The 18,968-nt window shown below is 33.2% G+C and overlaps 1 protein-coding gene across 2 annotated transcripts in view; it reads left to right on the top strand.

The window, feature by feature from the left end:
* LOC133189984 (transient receptor potential cation channel subfamily M member 1-like) overlaps nt 1-18,968 on the top strand; it is a 50,773-nt gene that overhangs the window by 1,103 nt on the left and 30,702 nt on the right. The window contains exons 2-13 of one of the 2 annotated variants that reach the window (XM_061325440.1): nt 1,526-1,709; nt 2,973-3,158; nt 3,763-3,999; nt 5,929-6,133; nt 7,164-7,362; nt 7,463-7,607; nt 9,729-9,822; nt 10,714-10,844; nt 11,008-11,202; nt 13,521-13,685; nt 13,935-14,119; nt 16,713-16,965. In XM_061325440.1, the coding sequence (XP_061181424.1) occupies nt 1,533-1,709; nt 2,973-3,158; nt 3,763-3,999; nt 5,929-6,133; nt 7,164-7,362; nt 7,463-7,607; nt 9,729-9,822; nt 10,714-10,844; nt 11,008-11,202; nt 13,521-13,685; nt 13,935-14,119; nt 16,713-16,965 (2,172 nt within the window). In that variant the 5' untranslated portion in view covers nt 1,526-1,532. Of the gene's footprint in view, nt 1-1,514; nt 1,710-2,972; nt 3,159-3,762; nt 4,000-5,928; nt 6,134-7,163; nt 7,363-7,462; nt 7,608-9,728; nt 9,823-10,713; nt 10,845-11,007; nt 11,203-13,520; nt 13,686-13,934; nt 14,120-16,712; nt 16,966-18,968 lie in introns of those variants that run through there. The other variant, XM_061325441.1, reaches the window with a different exon arrangement.

Genomic DNA, 18,968 nt, shown 5'->3' with positions numbered 1-18,968 from the left:
CATTTACGATTATCAAGGAGGTGAAGACAATTAATGAAAGTGCTAACTGATAAACAAACAAGATGCCATGGCACATCCTTTGGAGTCTCAAGTGTGTGTCACATTGGTGACGACGAGGGGTTAATTATGAGCAGGCTTAATTGTGAGACAGTAATTAAGAATACTTACATTCATTGCATATTTTCTTCTTTATATCTTAATAAATATCATGAATCATCAGAAAGAATGATTACGTCAATAATATCAATTCAGATGAACTATTTTTTTCTATAATAAAATTTTGCTTGGGCCTAGGTGCCTGTCATATGGGTTGACATGTCAATAATCTTGGACCAAGGAGTCAGACGTGACAGGTTGAGGTGTTGTTTGGCCGAGGCTTCTGTCTACCTAATAAGTTAAACCGGAAAGGAGAAAAATGTGACAGATCAGTCCAGGAACTGGACTTGGGCCCCCTGAATCTCTTGTCAGGTGCTCTTCCAATCGAGCTATCTGGCCACTTGCCGGCGATTGAACCTGCATGTGACTAATGTCTCAGTCATAATATTTATCTAAATCAGCTAGTCTATCTCACATGTTAGCGCTCAAACATGCATTTTTAAACGATATCAAACATACTTGACTTTTTTCTTAAAACGTCATTTAGCATAAAAGTATCCTCATTTTTGAATCATTTTAGCTAGATTGAATAACACAACTTGAAACAAAGAAGTATGATAATCCATGGCTTTCAAAACGATTAGAAACGTGGTACTTTTAAAAAAATTGGAGGTACCTTGTGGAAGCAATTTTAATTGAATATGTTATTGAATTTTTCTTCATCAAATATTTTGGCTGGTACAGTTATGACTTCAGCTTGGTAAAAGTACCAGGTACTCGCAGATTTTGAAAGGCCTGAATGATATGATTTTTCTAAGAAAATAAATTTTGGTCATTGGTATGAAATGCACAAGAGAGATTGATGTCATATACAGTAAAACTCATGTAGTACGAACACGGATATAGCGAATTCATGGATATAGCGAATTTTTCTTGGATCCCCAGCTATATAAATTTAACGAATTTCTTATACGGATATAACGAATTACGTATATAGTGAAGTAATTTCACAGGTCCCAGTGACTTTGTTATAACCGAGTTTTACTGTACACATGCACATTGTACTTACTATAAGTTGTTCATTTGACCACCACATCACATAAATAAACAACTTACAACATACTTACGGTAAGAATGTAAGATAAGAATTTGAACCATGAATCTCTGGCATTACAGCCCAAGGTAAAGGCCGGTCCACTGGTCAGAGCTGCCAACAGTATAGCTATTTAACTATTACTTTACACATACATACTAATTGAAAACTTTACTTCTAATAAAAAAATATCTTTAAAAACTGGTTATTCAGATTTAGATATTTATATGATAAATCATTTTAAACAGTGATTTTGAAAATGGATTAAGAGACTAGAATAGCCACTTTATACCTTTAATTAATGCAAATCTTAATCATGTTTATGTCAAATTGTAGACTTGACATGGAAGAAAATCTAGAAGAATATCCTGATATTGAAGTGGACCCACGGTATGTCACTGTGTCTAGTGTGGCATCTTACGTCAGTACAGACTCGGCAGATGACCTTGACTGGTTACAAACCTCCAAACTTACAGGGGGAATAATCAAGTTCCTTTATGATGGATCCACAGAGGAAAAGGTCAGTTTGTCAAAGTTGATGTAGAGAAACAAGAAGTTATGTCTCAGTGACTTGGAAGAGAAGGTTGTTTTAGACACTTTGCTCCTGGGGTTAATTTTCTTGCTTGCTGACGAAAATCCAGAGCAAAATCTTGTTATATTAAGATTAATAAACACTTCTGTCTGCAAGAGATGTTTGTTTTGAAGTTAAGGTCAATTGCTATGGTCAAAATGCATACTTTACTCTTCATCAAATGCACATTTAATTGAATTTTAATTTTAAGTGATTGTGAAACAAAAATGAATGTATAATATTGAAGACATATATTTTTATTACTGTCTTATGTAAATACAAGGATATTATTATTTTTTGACAGGTATACATGTACGAGGGTTGTTCGGAAAGTTCGTGGACTATGCTAATCTTCCTTGTACTATCTTCAAGAAATTTAAATTGAGCACATTATCATATATAAAAATATTTATTTTGTTTCAGTGTGAAGTTTCATTCCATGTGGTTTAATAGAATTCATGTTATTTAATTTCAAAATCAACACATTTTGTAACCACGGAGCAAACTCAACAACACTGTACTGTCAAAAACATACCGACATTAGGTTTTCAAAAATACTATCCCTGTACATTTCACACAGTATTGCCCAATACCAGTGCACTCATTAAAATGTTTCTCTATCACTTGAAATCTATTTTGCTAACAATTGTTCCAGTAGCATCATTTTGTTTGTCAATGTTATATTTTTTTTCACTGCAGAAGTGTGCTTTCACAAATCAACATCTGTGAAACGCAAAACTCTTAGCATGACGTTACTATAACATTTCAATGTTTTTATATATTTCTTCCAAATTTGGATATAATATGACGTTAAGTAAAAAAGTTATGATGGTAGTCCAAGAACTTTCCGAACAACCCTCATAGTTGGATAATAAACTCATTCTGTTATAATAATTGCTGAAAATTTTCTAATTGTAAACCTTGAATAAAATGGCAGTAAATCCCCAGGGTTAATTATCTTGCTTGTTGCTAAATATCTAGAGCCAAATCTTTATCTGTCAGATAAAGAACGCATGCTAAGCGAAGATGCCAGATGGAAAATAAGGTGTCACTAAAATTTGGTGATCTACAGTATATATAAGTAAAAGCAATTTGATTTTATATAGGTGTGTGTGTGTGTGTCAACATGGCATTATTTTGCAACACAAAAAATTGACACTATCTCACTACCTTTTTGAGATGAACACGTTATTTAAAATAATTGGGTTGTAGAGTCACACTGGGTACTATGTACGTGTAGGAGAGGACGCTTCCTTGGACAATGTGGCTAAATACATCACCGAAGTGTGGAAGAAGAGGAGTCCAGACATCATTCTCTCTGTTATCTCCAGCTTCAGTCATTTCAGGAAGTGGAAAAATCAGCAGGAAGTGGAAGATTTCCAGAATGGTTTGATTCAGGTCAGAATGACAAAGAAAGGTTTTAAAAAGTAAAATGGAGTACTGTTTTAATGAACTCCATTGACTTTCTTTATCTCAGATCAGATGGTTAGAGAAAAATACATGTAAAAATATTTCCTGGACCGTTAATCTTACTGAAGCACCTTTCCAGCAACTTTTATCTGCCAATTCATGTACTGTAAAATTGCATATTTTCTTGGGATAAAATTTTTTAGGGTTGAGGAAAAAATATTGGTTTGTAGAGATTTCATTTCGTGATTGGAGAGGTGGTGAGTAGTGATGTCTATGAAGTTTTACATTTCTTGGCGGACATGAATTTGTGGGTCTCTTCTTACCTCGAAAATAAAGAAAATTACCCCCCTTGAAAATTATTTATATCACAGTATATCATTAATATATAATTATACACCCCCTTAGGTATCTTATTCCCATTTTGACCATTTGGATTCCTGTTTGTTCATTTTATGTTGAATTTTGGGAAATTTTGACTGCACATTTACAGTAGACTAGATAAATTGCTTTTGATTTTCATTCATTGTAAAACAATATATCAAATATTATATTGATGTAAAAAATTTGATCATGAATTCTTAATGTATTGCAGGCTATGAACTCTACCAATATGTGGGTGTTGACAAATGGTGTAGATGGAGGAATTGCTAAAATTGTTGGAGATGCTGTTCGTTTTGAAAGAGAGAGGAGGTCTATTCTGATGTCACGAGCTCGGGACCCTTATGTAAAGCTTCACAAGAAAGAGGATGTAGAGGAACTGCCTAAACTGACAGTGATGGGGATCGTCCCCAAACTACAGCTTCAGTGTGTGGCCGGAACAGAGGGAATGGTTAGTAATCATGTCCAGAATTTACCATATACAGCATTTATAGATTTCATATTTAGCTCATCTGAGCTGATCGAGAGCTTACCCACTGTCTGTAGTCTGTAGAAAAAATCCTTTAAAAATCTTCTTTTCAAGTACCACTGGACCAGAAAAGATGAAATTTAGGTGAAATCTTCCTGAGGTAGTGTATATTGAAAATTGTTCAGATCATGGTCTGCAGGGGTAGGGTGGGGCCACAAAAGGAAATCAAAGTTTTACTTTGAAATATTTCGGAAAAATCTTTTAAAAAATTCTTCTCAAGTACTGCTAGATCAGAAAAGCTTGAACTTATGTGAAAGCTTTCTGAGGTAGTGAAGATTGTAAATTTTTCAGATCATGGTCCCTGGGGGTAGGATGGGGCCGGGAATCAAATTTTTAAATTGAAATACCTAGGAAAAATCTTCTCAAGAACCCAGAAAAGATGAAACTTAGGTGAAAGCTTCTTGAGGTAATTTATATTGTAACTTGTTCAGATCATGGTTTCGGGGGGGGGGGGGGTTAATCATATTTATGTGGATGGAAGCATCCTCTGTTAGTGTAGATTCATTTTTGTTCAAGTCCCACTTCTGTATATAGGGGTGGGGGCACAAAAGGCGATCAAAATATAACACAGGAATATATGTATATTGGGGGAAAAAAAGGAACAGCAGGGCCAAAGTTACTCAGGTGAGCATTGGAGAAATGTGGCTCATGGGCTTCTTGTTTTATGAAAGCAAATAAATCCTATCAGAGATCATCTGAGTGTCACCTTTAAATTTGTTCCATCATCTGCAGTGTCATTCGATACTGACAACAGTTAGTGGAAAAGCACGAATAATGATGGATCCCTGTCTGAAGTGGTGGCTATTTTCGTCATGTTAAATTCCCATGGACTTCCAATTTGCTGCTGTAGAAAAAATACTTGTTGACCTAGAGGGATTGTTTCAAAGCACAAAATTAGGGGAAAAATAATTTGTAGACCAACCTAGCTTTAAGATTCATTGTTCCTCTCTTCCTTGTGTAAAATTTTGCTAAAACTAATGATTTTCCAAAAGAAATCTAATATATAATTAAATTGCACACAATTTCAGCATGCCTTGTGCAGGGTAAAACTTTACACGAATGACCTTTTTACTTCATAATTTAATTTACAAGGTAATAAAAGTCATTAATCTCAGTCAGAGTTATATCTCTTATCAGAGGGTCAGTAAACCTCAAAGGCCAAGATATTTATGTATTTTGAGATTAGATGCAAAAAGTGATTACTGTGGTACAAATTATAGCTTTATTGATCAAATAGCATTTTATCTATTGCCAAAAAATTAAACAATCTGTAGAAATTTGTTTTATCTACTGCTAAAAAAAATTAAACAATCTGTAGAAATTTTTATTGCAAAAATACAATGCTTCCTCCTAGCCTATTTTGTCTGATTTAAATGAAATTTTGCACAAATATAGCCCAATGGAAATTGACTGACTTTGAATATTAATGTAAGTTTTAGTTAATGTTTTGGGTGATGGTATGTATACATCTTGGTGTAAGTTAAAAATATCTTTATTATTTCTGATCAATTTTTCTGTAGTACTGTGTGTTTTTCTTCAATAAAATTCTGTGTAGATGAATGCCGCTAGTATGAAATTGTATTGTAGAAAAAATAAATTTGTGTTTAATGCTATATTATTATAACTGTCTGACTCTCGTTTTCTAAAATACAGAGTGGTCTGTTAAACTATGTAAAATGAAATGTTTGATGATGTAAGAACCCTACATTGTGGAACTCTTTATGTGTCAGTATGACTTAAACATCTTTGAAAGTAAAAATATAGAAAATTCTATATGTATATATAGTATTAAACAAATGAAGATTTTTACAAACATGGACCAACATTAATGTATTGTTTTTAATTTTTCAGCATGATTCCATTATTTCACTTAAAAAAACGGGAACCAAAGAAGCCATGGAGTTGAATGGAGAACACTCTCATTTTATCATAATGGACCAGAACACTGATCTGAAGGAGCTGGAGAACTTTAGACTCAGAATTGAGGAGAGACTACTGACCCCTATAGGGAGGGGAAAGAGATACAGAAAAGTCAAAATGTATGATCCCTCCCTTGGTAGGTTGCAAATTTTTCTTTTTAAGTAGCAGCTCATTGTTTTGAATTATTAATTGCAAGAGACTTGGGATATCCATTCAGGGTGAAGGTTGTTTCCACATTGCCAACATGTTTCATTACAGTTTAGAGGAAAAGCTACACAAAAGGAAGTGTTCGCAAAAAGTTTTTGGTGAAGCTAGGATGATATTTTACACTACAGCAGTGGATGTCAAATTTCCTTTGCAAGACTATACTTGTATATTATTGTACAAGAAATATTTCAATTGAAAATAAACTTTAAGTAATTTTAGTAACTCTTAATTACATATGATGTAGAGGACTCTCAAAAAAATTACATGTCCAATAACAAAAAAATAATTTTACAGTAAACTCTATTACATGTAGTACAAACATGGATATAGTGATTCTATGGATAGACATGTAGCATATTTTGTTGTTCTTTTTTTTTTTTTGTTTTTTGTTTGTTGACAGCAAAATTTTCAATAATTCCTTTTTAAAATTTCACAATTTAACGAATTTTGATGAAACAAATTTATGTTTATAGCGAATTGAATTTGTGTCGGGTAGAGGTTAATAAATAATATTATTTACATCAATTATGACATATATTTTAAAGATCCCAAAATTTTAAAATATTGAACACAATACATGTATTTATATTTGAAATTTAATTCACCAAAAAACTTAATTCTCTGACATAAGTTTTGTATTTAATACTTTGATCCCTTAAGGCAGTAGTCATACTTGATGGAAAACATGTACACTGAGAAAAAATATCACTTTGATTCAGTAAATGAATTACAGTATTTCACTGTTGAAAATGTAATAAAACGAATTATGCATATAGTGAAGTAAATTCACAGATCCCCAGGACTTCACTATAAACGTGTATTAATATACCTCGGTAATTGTCTCGGGAGAATAGCCCAATATACATGTACATAATAATGTATGTATGCATGTATTGTAACCTTTCATGTACATGTGTATTCATAATTTAAATGGTATTACATGTATTTTGATTTTACAGATGCAGGATCTATCCCAGAAAAGATAACTCTGATTGCTAGTACCTGTACCCCCATGGTGGGCCTCCTGATACAAGGTGGACCACTAGATATTGATCATGTAGTTGATCTTCTCCGTAGAAAAGTTCCCGTTCTGGTTCTACAGGGTACTGGACTTGGAGCTGATCTTATAGCATTTGTGTACTTTGAAAAAATTCACCAGTGAGTACATGTACATCATTGTTTATATAAACATGATGAATTTGTCAGTTCACAAAGAGGTGTGTCTCTTTTTGCATATAATGATATATTTCTTTTATAGCCAAGGTGATGAATACGAGTCTTTTGTAAAAACTGAGTTAATCAAGAGAATGATGAACTGTTATCCAAAGGATTTTGTGGACAATGAGTTGGCCCGGAATCAGTGCAGGGACAAAATATTGGAGTGTGTCAATCTGGCCCACCAGGTTTGCCCCTAAATTGTTAGCAGAACTGTTTGCATGAAATGGAAATATACAATACATTTTCAATGCTTTGCATAAATATTTTTATGCCCTGCCATGAATATGGCCGGGGCATATAGTGTTTGTCATGTCCGTTTTCCATCCTTCCATCCTTCTGTCTGTCTTTCTGTCACGCTTTGCATTTAGCTTTGTTCAAAGCTCAGTTTCAAAGAAACTGTCCAAGATATTTTTATCAATCTTCATATGCTGATAGATATTGATGAGAGCTATGCTACTGCATCAACATTTTTTTGACCTTGACCTTTCCTTTGACCTTGACCTCACTTTTCTTAAATTAGTGTTTAGCTCAGTTTTAAAGATACCATTCAAGATAGTGTAATCAAACTTCATATGTTGATACATACTGATGTAAGCTATTCAACTTCATCAGCATTTTTTGACCTTGACCTTTCATTTGACCTTGACTTCACTTTTCTTAAATTAGTGTTTAGCTCAGTTTTAAAGATACTATTCAAGATAGTGTAATCAAACTTCATATGTTGATACATACTGATGTAAGCTATTCAACTGCATCAACATTTTTTGACCTTGACCTTTCCTTTGACCTTGACCTCACTTTTTTAAATTAGTGTTTAGCTCAGTTTTAATGAAATCTTTCAAGATATTTTTATCAAACTTCATATGCTAATACATACTGATGAGAGCTATTCAACTGCATCAATATTTTTGACCTTGCCATTTCCATTGCCCTTGACCTCACTTTACTTAAATTAGTGTTTAGCCCAGTTTTAAAGACACCATTCAATACAGTGTTATCAAACTTCATATGTTAATACATACTGATGAGAGCTATTCAACTGCATCAAAATTTTTTTACCTTGACCATTCCTTTGACTTTGACCTCACTTATCTTAAATTAGTGTCAAACTTCATATGCTGATACATACTTCTGTAAGCTATTCAACTGCATCAATATTTTTTTACCTTGACCTTTCCTTTGACCTTGACCTCACTTTTCTCAATTTGTGTTTAACTCAGTTTTAAAGAAAACATTCATAATATTTTTATCAAATTTCATATGCTAATACATACTGATGTAACCTTTTCAACTGCATCAACATTTTTTGACCTTGACCTTTCCTTTTACCTTAACTTCATTTATTTTAAATTAGTGTTTAGCTCAGTTTTAAATAAACTATTCAAAATATTTTTATCAAACTTTAAATATGCTGATATGTATTTGTGAATATTCAACTGCATCAGAAACATTTGACCTTGAACATTCCTGTGACCTTGACCTCACTTTTCTTAGATTTGCATTTTGCTTAATTTTAAAGAAACCATTTAAGATATATTTATGTAAGTTTATGCACTTATACATAATTTGGTGAGAATTTATCATCTATATCAAACTTTTTAGATTTCAATTTCAATTTTAAAGGAACTTTTTAAGGTATTCTCATCAAAGAACAAGGTTCACTTAGCATCTTTTTTGGCCCTGGGAATTTCAGAAAAACTGAAACTGCTTGGTTTTAGTTGACATTGCATTAAATATCATTTAGACCTTTGATGACTGCATATTTATCAAAAATGACATTATGAAATGCGTCATTTTCCTCATATCCTGAAAAATTCTACAAAAACAGCTAATTTTTAAAGCTATTTTTCGATATTTAATATAGAGCGCAACCTGTTATCTAAAATATGCAACTATTAAATGATAGAACTATTTCTGAGGATTACAAAACATGTTTTATTTTTTAGATCAGAGGGTGCGCTCATATTATTTCTCTTCTGTGAAAGTCCTAAAATATACTTGTTTTCCTTAAAATTCAAGAAACACTGCAATTCCATGAGGCCTGTTTTCCAAGACCTTGGCTTTAAGGAGAAAATTTTTAATAGGAAATGAAAGCACTAAGACTCTACTTTATCTTGATGTTAAAAATGGAACATAAAGTGTTAGTCAATAAATTGGTATATCTACAGAGCCATTTTATGCATAAAGTGAACCTTGCTCTTTCATACACTAATACAAATTTTCATGTTACATTACTAATATACCCTCGGCGGGGCATTTATGTCCTATGGACATATTTCTAGTTATTTTTACATTTAATCCTGTAGGAGAATGGGAGGTTTTTGACTATTTTGGATATAAATGCTGATCCCACAGGACTTAAGAACTTGGACAAGTACATCTTACTCACTTTGTTTGAATGTGAGTTTAAACTTTGTGTCTTTGATTTTTGATGAAATAATTAAGGTGCAGAAGAATATCAATAAGCTGAGAGAACTATTGCACAAAAAGCACTTAACTCTCTCACTCAGAATATTTGTGTGCCCTGCATTTTTTCCCCTTTTGCCCTCATTGCAAGTGTATGCATCTAAAACGAGGCAATTTCAAAGAAAACATCATCCCCTAAACACAACTGTGTCTGGGTGAATTTAAAATGAGGCAAAACTGTTTGCAAGTGTGATAGGGGGAAAATAACATTAGGCTAAAATAACCTGTGTACAGTAGTTTTCAAATCATGTCTCAAAATGTCCTTAACCTCTTGCAATAAAATTTTGAGTTCCTACAACTGAAGGGAGACTCCAATTGATTTTGAGATGTCAAGGTCAGAAATTCAGATATTGCACAATGCTTTCCAGAGGACAACTTCAGTTCTCTTTTAACTTTTGCAATGAAATCTTTTTATCATTACTTCCTATTACTTAAAAAGATCCCAATTTATTTTGAAGTCAAAGGCCAAGGTCATATATTCATATCCATGTATTGCATAAAAAGGTTCCAGATGAAAACTTAAGTTAGTTCTGTATCATTTATTGCAATGAATCTTAAGGGGATGAATCTAATTAAAGAAAGACCCCTATTGATTTTAAGTTGAAAAGGTGTGAATGGTCAAGGTCAATCCTTTTTTTCTTTTTTCGACATTTCACCCTCTTATTTTGTTCCAAAGCGGGGGGACATAAATTCCATGAATTAGCTTGTTGAAACGTCTTCTTGCACCAGTTCACAAGATGTGAAAAAATAAATAATAAAAAAGAAATACATGTATTGTTATGGAAATCTTTTGCTCATTAAATTGGATGTTTGATATTCTCTTAGCTCAAGGGTCAAAGACAGGAAATCAGTTTCAAGAACAATTCCAGTCTGACCTTATGCTGACCTTACACTGGAATAGACCTGATTTAGCAGAGTCGCAGATTTTTGAGAAGTATGATTGGACAGTCATCAAGGTAAAGATGATTAAAAGTGATATTTGCATGCAAGTCCTTTCCTTTAACTAAAAAGTTGCTTAAAATTAAAGTACTACTAATATTGCAAATATAAGTTGCACAGAGGGGAATGTTAGTTTACAGCATTTGATTAGCCATTAAGGTGTATTGTCTGTTGTTTCAGATTACACCAGAGCTGTTTGATAAGGCTTTGTTGAAGAGAGGGAGAGAGAAGTTTGTGGAGATATTCCTGGAGCGTGAAACAATTGTCCTGCATGAATATGTTAATTATAAAAAGCTTCTGGACTTGTTCAACAATCTGGACAAACCTGATTTTTTCTGTCAAGTCTGTCTCGAGGGAGTTCTGGCAAAATCTCCAGTGAGTAAAACTAGAGTGTCTTGTTTAAAATCATAGATTATTCCCTTTTTATTCTGGGGTTCTCATTCACTGATATCAGTGCAACTTTCAGTATTTACTCATTCATCTTTCAGCTGTTCATAATTATATAGGGAACTTAAAAAGTTTTTTTTTTAAATTGTAAAGAAGAGATATATAATTAACTCTTGATTGTAGCATTCATTGAGCAGATTTTTATTGTTTTATAGTGCATGATTTTTCATGATTTATAGATTATATTGGATGGTAAAAAGGTAACAGCATGGTTTTCTAAATGCGTTATACAAGTATATATGTTGATTTTTATGTAAACTTTGTACAGTTGAACTTTGGTATCTCAAACACTGATAACTCAAATATCATGGATATGTCGAAGTGATTTGCAAGTCCCAACCACTTACTTTTTAAGTATTTTACCCTCAATATCTCGAATCCTTGGATATCTTGAAGTTTTTCTTGGCCCCCTTGAGTTAGAGATAACAGAGTTTGACTGTATGTACGAATTTGTTTAACACATGTACTGATACCTTGCATTATTATACCTAAATTTGTAAGCCATGATGAGAGACCTATATTATAGACTCAGGTTTCTGAACACATTATGTCACTATAGATAAAGGCTATTCCAGTTAAAATCATGAGGTTTGGTGAAATGATTATAATTTTTTTTTTTCTCTTTGAAGGGGGGGGGGGGTTGTTTGGATTTCTATAATTCAGGGATTTTGTGGTTGAATATCTTCTTGTGAAAGGTACAGCCTGTTTATTTAATTTTTTGCCAACAGATTGGTTTTATCTTGTCTAATGCAAGAGTTTCTTCACAGGGTAGGTCTAAAGGACTTAAAAAATGAACCTTAATTAAAATATATATTTAAAAATTGTCTGTTGCTCAGTTACCAGCATAGTATAGTGAATGTTAGTTAAATGAGGTGTCAGTTATATTAATACATGTAGCGTACATTCTGTGTTTCACTGGATGAGTGCATTTGCAGTGACTATATGTATTAAGTTAACTATTTATTCAGGCTTGTCCAGACTTGTATGGATGATGTAGCTTGGGATACTTACTACCCTAAATGCTCTGGATAGTTGTCCCTGACACCTACATTTTCTGAAAGAGTGGGGTTTTTTTTACCCTAAATGCTTTGAATAGTTGTCCATGACCTACATCATCTGGAAGAGTATGTGGTCTGGTTCTCAAGTTTATGGAGTATAGTTCCTCTCCTCTGTAATGCTGAACCATACCAAAACCAATCTTGAAGGGATGATGCCTCTTAGATACCAATCCAGTTTGGCTTCAGTTGCTATTGGCCAGAACATTATTGAAACTGTTTTATGTATAAATAGTTATTTCCCCTTTTTGTTTTCTTAGTTTAAAGAGGCATAACTGTAGGGTTGACTGTGAGAGTCAAATCTTGTTTACTCAGACAAAATATGCATACTTATGTCAAATGAATTATATGTTATCTTATGTTTGAAAGCTTACAGAATTATATCAAAGAAAACTGTAGCATGAATTATTACACACTTATTAATAAAATTATATTACTTTTGTACCTTTTTAATTTTACAAAAAATTGAAACATTTCTTCAGGTGGTAGCAAATGTTCTCTGCACAGATTTTTCATATTATGATTTTATCCCCAAAAAATTTCAGTAGAATAGTTCAACACAGATAGACATTGTTTCTGTTACACTTTTCGTAGATGACATTTCTGTATTCACTTCTCTTCTTTCTGATGGATAAGGGCAAAAAGGGAGTAGTAAAAAAAAATTGTAAAGTGATGGATAAATGTGGGGGTCTTAATTTACAATTTGTGACTATAAATTTTGAAAAATGAGGATAAATCTAATGAAAGGGTTTAAAAATGTAAAGATTTAGTGAAACACTAAGAAAGCTCCCGTCTCTTAAATAAGTTAATTGCCATAAATGAGAAGATTTAATTTGGAGGAATTTTTACCATAAATCATTACCACTTGATTCAATTGCAGATATAATTTTTTGTGTTTTATTTGATCACTGAGTTTGAAAAATGTACATATATCTCAAGTTTTCTTATTCCCAGTTTGGGTTTCCCTTTCAGGCCTTTCTGACACAGATAAATAATAACAAAATGTGGTATTTAATAATCCCCAACAATGGTATTTGTAACAGAAGGTGTATGTTCTTTTTTTGTATTGATATATTCATGACACAATTTATAAATGTTCATTATCTTAATTTTCACAGCTCAGGTCATTGCATCTAAAAATGCAAATCTCTTGTTTAATGCATTACCTTGTATTTGATTGTTAAATTGTAGGGGATGAGTTATCCAGTGGACAAGGACTTTGTCATAGGAAAGAAATGCGATCTTAATCACCTGCTGTATAAACTGACCAGTCTGGAGGGCCTTGTGTCCTCTTATGACCTCTCAATGAACTCTACTGGACAGTTTGTGTGTGATAAACTTACTGCAGAGAGAAAGGTCTAGTTAATTAACAGTTAGACTAAATTAATAGACTAAATGTTTTACTGAAAATATCATAAAGACCTAAATGCAGAATACTTATACGAGATACCATGGCTTGAGACCAAGAACTTAGTTAATTGATTTTAAGGATATTGTGAATAGTTAATGGCATTAACATTTAAAATAAAATGTTACTATTTAAATAGACTTAAATTTCAAATTGATGTAGGATATGTGTGACTAAATTGATTGTTATATTTGAAGGCCTTAAATGCCCTGATCTATTGGTCAGTGTTGACCTTTAACCCGTCACTGACCAGAGTTCTATGGAAGCGGTCTGACCAGCCAATGGTGATGGCTCTTGTGATCAGTATGATCTGGCATACTTTAGCTATAAAATGGTGTAGCAGAGATCTAGACATCAAACGACAACTCAAGGATTCCGCTATGTAAATACTCAATATTGAAATGTCATCATTAGCTAATTTAAATTTTCTTATACATACATTATTAACAAACTTATTTTTGTGAAATTGACTACAGGTATATACAGTTGAACTTCGGTATCTCGAACACCGAATACCATGGATATGTCGAAGTGATTTGGAAGTCCTAACCACTTATTCTTTTAAGTATTTTATCCTCAATATCTTGAATCCTAGGATATCTCAATTTTTTTTTCTGTACAATCGAGTTCAAGATAACGAGGTTTGACTGTATGTTATATATATGAATCACAAGGAAATCATGATTTATACTTGTATAACTTGTATTATCTGGTATTTGTTAGTATGGCCTTTAAAGTAAGTAATCATTAGGGTTTGTCTGTCATTCCACCTGTCCATCCACACTTTTTTAATGACCCAATAACTTGAGGTTCTTTTCAACGTATAGACTGCACTTTGTCTAGGCACATGTAGGTGGATAATGATTAGAGGAAGACACCTGTGCTTTTTGGGGTCATGGGGTCAAAAGTCAAGGTCAGAGCTTGAGATTGTTGATGTGACCATTACGATGTAATAACTGGAAACTTTGTATACCTCAGACTTTGGATCCTATTTAATGTATGGGTGGAGAATGATCAGAAAAAATGATATATAGATTTTAGGGTTATTTGGACAAAAGTCAAGTTCATAAGTCAAGACTATTGATATAACCATTGTTTTGCTATTTTTATGCCCCAGTAATTGAAGATTCAGGGCATATGGTTTTTGCTCTGTCCGTCTGTCTGCTGTTAGTTTGTCCTCCAAAAATTTTAACCTTGCACATAACTTTTGATTAGTTGGAGCTATGGCTTTCATACTTTATATCTTTAATTCTTGTGACATGACCTTTCATTTGGTACCATCATATTTGATCACTTGACTTTGACCTTGGAGTTTAACCCACTTTTTGCAAAATTTTACCGAACTTTAACCTTGGCTATAACTTTTGAACCATTGGTGCTAGGGCTTTCATACTTCACCTGTGTATTTCTTGTGATAAGACAAAATGATGGGTACAAATGTTTCTGATCTTTGACCTTGGAGTTTGACCTCTTTTGAAAACTTTAACCTTTAATATTTTTAGTCAGTAGTTAAATTCTAATAATGAAAATTAAAGTAACATTTATAAATTTATATCATATGAAGTTTATAAATTATGATCAAGTAAATATGTTTTATGAGTAAATAATTAAAATGAAGTGCATGTATGTTCTTAGTTTTGCCATTTTCTGCATTATTTATACGAGGGTTGTCCCTGAAAGAAGTGAACATTTTCAATATTTTTTGTTTCACTAATATTATAAAGTTGAAAATTGGTATGCACCATAATCAACATTTTTTACATAATTCACACAATTTTCAATAGAATATCTCTTATAAACAAAATTTTTATCTTTGATCAACAAATCATTCAAAAATAGCTGTCGATGCAATATCGGTGACATCAAAACAAAGCTCATTGAGTTTTTGAATTTGTTCAGGAAACATGCATCTATAAAAATTTGTTCCAAGCATAAATTTGATACTGTATTTGATTTTCTTTTAGTTGACGAGTTATCCATTTCACAAATGCTACAGTTAAGAATAAATCAAGGAGTTCTTTTAATAGACAATATCCTAATCAAATTCTAACTGCTTGCATAGTTAACAGCGATCTCCATGTATGATGTCCAGCTCAAGACTTTTCAGTTGTCATTTTTGCAGGTCTACTAAACGCTTCTTCTATTGGATTAGTAATCCTCTTTTTAGTGAACCTCTTTTACTACATGTATATAAATTGTCGCCTGCGTGGCACAATGGTGAGAGCGTCTGCTCTAGAGTCGCGGAATAAGGAGTTGATCCTTACGTCGGGGTTCAAATCCCACTGAGGTACATGGAGACCGGTCCTTCGGATGAGACCATATAAACCGAGGTCCCGTGTCGCAGTAGGTGCTTGCACGAAAAAGATCCCTCACTGCTCAATGGCCCTGAATGCCAAGCATAGGTCAAAATTTGCAGCTCTCCACCGGCAAGTGGTGGCTTCTCCATATAAGTAAACAATTCTTGAGAGGGACATTAAACAACAAACAAAAATAACTATGTATAAATAAATGTTAGATACATGTATTTGAGGTGTCATTCCCTGGTTCCCAGCTCTTTTCCGGTGTAAACAAGAGCCATACCCTGCTCCACACAGTACTGAGTGATAATTTGGTGTGCCACATTATTGCGTTGACATTGCCATTTTTTACCAATAATGTCAAAACAATATGCATATAACATCATTTTTTTCTTATTTAAAATGTCAGAGTATTGATTGTTTACACACGAGTACTCTTGGTCGTACAGTTTCTATGGATGTAATTTTGGTCACATTATGTTTCCTAATAATAAAGTAAACATTGCTGTCAATGCAATTTATATTATTTAGCCAAAATGATGAAATTATCATTTCCCAACATTTTGACAAAAATTAATAATTTTGGTCAGGTAGTTTATGAAATATTTAAAAGTTTGCATATTTCTAGGACAACCCTCATAATCAATGAAATACAATTGATATATTCTTGTATTGCAGAGAGTTTGGAAAACAGGCTGTAAGATTACTGGACCTGAGCTACAAGGATTCATGTCTAACAGCCATTGCCTCATTAGATGAGAAACTGCCAGAGCTTAACAATAAGACCACAATAAAGCTTGCCCACATCGCTCGGAATAAATACTTCATTGCTCACAAAAGTTGTCAGAAATGGCTGCTTCAGCGTTGGCATGGTAACCTCCTAATCAGAGAAGTGGATTATGGAGTGTTCAGACTACCAAACTGGTTCAAGGTTTGTACACAAAACATACCTCTTATTCAGATTCCCAAATTGGTTCCAGGTTTTTAGATAAGACATACCTCTAATTCAGATTCTCACACTGGATCAAGGTATGTAGACAAAACATATCCTTAATTCATATTCCCAAACTGGTTCAAGGTTTAGCAGACAATGCATATCTCTAATTCAGATTCCCAAACTGGTTCTGGGTTTGTAGACAAGACATATCTTTAATTCAAATTCCCAAAATGGTTTGAGATTTATAGACAATACATTTCTTTATTAAATCATTCAGATTCCCAAACTTGTTCAAGGTTTGTAGACAAGACATATCTTTAATTCAGATTCCCAAACTGGTTCAAGGTTTGAAGACAAGAAATACAGTCAAACCTCATTATCTCAAACTTGAAGGCCGGGACCAAAAAAAAACTGAGAGATACTCAGAGGTTTGAGATATTGAGAAGATCGATGTAAAGAAAATGTGGTTGGAACTTCCAACTCACTTAGATATATAGCCATAGTATTCGAGATATTCAGGTTCAAAAACTAATGTTCAACTATATCTTTAATTCAGGATCTCAAACTTGTTGAAGTTCCTTAAGCAGGACATATTAGTTAATGGTCAAAACACTGTTTCAACAACACAGCCTTACTTAGGTGGTTCAAAGCTCATAGACAGGACTTGTTTACATTCCTAAACTGGATCAAGGCTCATAAGTAGAACAAGCATTTGTAGTTCAGACTTTATAACTTGTCGAAGGTATTGAGACAGGATGTACTGTACGTGTACATAAATTGGCGTATTCAAAATTTAGCACAAACACTGTGTATTGAGTTGTTGGCACATTCATTAATTAGCGCTACACAATAATGCGCTGTTTATTGTATTGATAAATGATTTCTTAGTGGTATTCATGAATTAGGGCATTGTTGCCCACACAAAAGCAGCTAAAATATGAAGCTCGCTTTTTTAAGGACACATGCAGTATATTGGTACATGTAGTCTATCATTGAATTGTTCACCATCATTACTTATTTTGCCTTGGACTAGAATGATGCTCTCTCGTTAAATAGCAGATGTCACATGCCTGCCATCTATATTTCTGTAGATGGCAAGTAAGAAAATACAGTGAAGACTGCAACATGGTAGAAAAAAACAATGTTTGTTAACTGTTATTGATCCTGGACAAGATGAAAACGCTTGTTTATTAGTTACTGTCTACAGAAATATTGCGCATCTATGAGATTTATCAACCCAATATGTTTCTGTAGACAGTCACTAACAAACCTAATAAGTAATATTATTAGGTTTGTTACTCACTGTCTACGTATATATATCATATTGATCAATCTCATAGACAGCAAAGCAAAGGCTAGCCATCTATAAGTTTGATCAGTCTGATATATTTTAGTATATACAGTCAGAAACGAACCTAATATATGGTTGGGTGTTTGGCCATATTGTTGAATATAAATTCTCAACTGCTGGACACAGAAATATAGCTGGTAGTTACACTTTATGTTTAAAAATCAATGAAAGTGCGACTTTTCAGTCCGAGGGGAAAAGCATATTAGGGGTATTTACTAGTAGACCATGTCTGTAAAGAACAGATATTGATTTATGGGTAGCTATCAATAATGAATAAGTGTCAGTCTTACATAGTGTAAGAAATATTAGCTCATTTGAGCTTTTCAGATTATCAAAGTGTTGTGTGTCATTGTAAACTGTTCATTGTTCAACTTTTCCGTCAGTACCAATGAGCCAACTGATCTTTCCACAAAGCATCTTTCAGAGAAGGAGAGTGAAGGTTGGTAAATTGCCACCCTCTTTCGAGGGTAGATAATTATGCTGCGGTCAATTAAAATTCTTTTCAGGAACCAATGGGCCAGTCAAGACAAAACTGATTAAAGATCTTTATTAAGTGTAGATTCAAGTTTGTTCCAATATGGCTCCCTAGCTGGGCTAGGATGGGTATACAATAGGATGTTAGCAAGGAAATATAAGGGAAAAATCT

This window comes from Saccostrea echinata, unplaced genomic scaffold (assembly GCF_033153115.1).
Source record: "Saccostrea echinata isolate AGI-Se365-2 ecotype Australia unplaced genomic scaffold, CSIRO_AGI_Sech_v1 ptg000020l, whole genome shotgun sequence".
Taxonomy (NCBI): Eukaryota; Metazoa; Mollusca; class Bivalvia; order Ostreida; family Ostreidae; genus Saccostrea; species Saccostrea echinata.
Note: the sequence above shows the minus strand (reverse complement) of the source record. Positions and strands in the feature narration are given on the sequence as shown.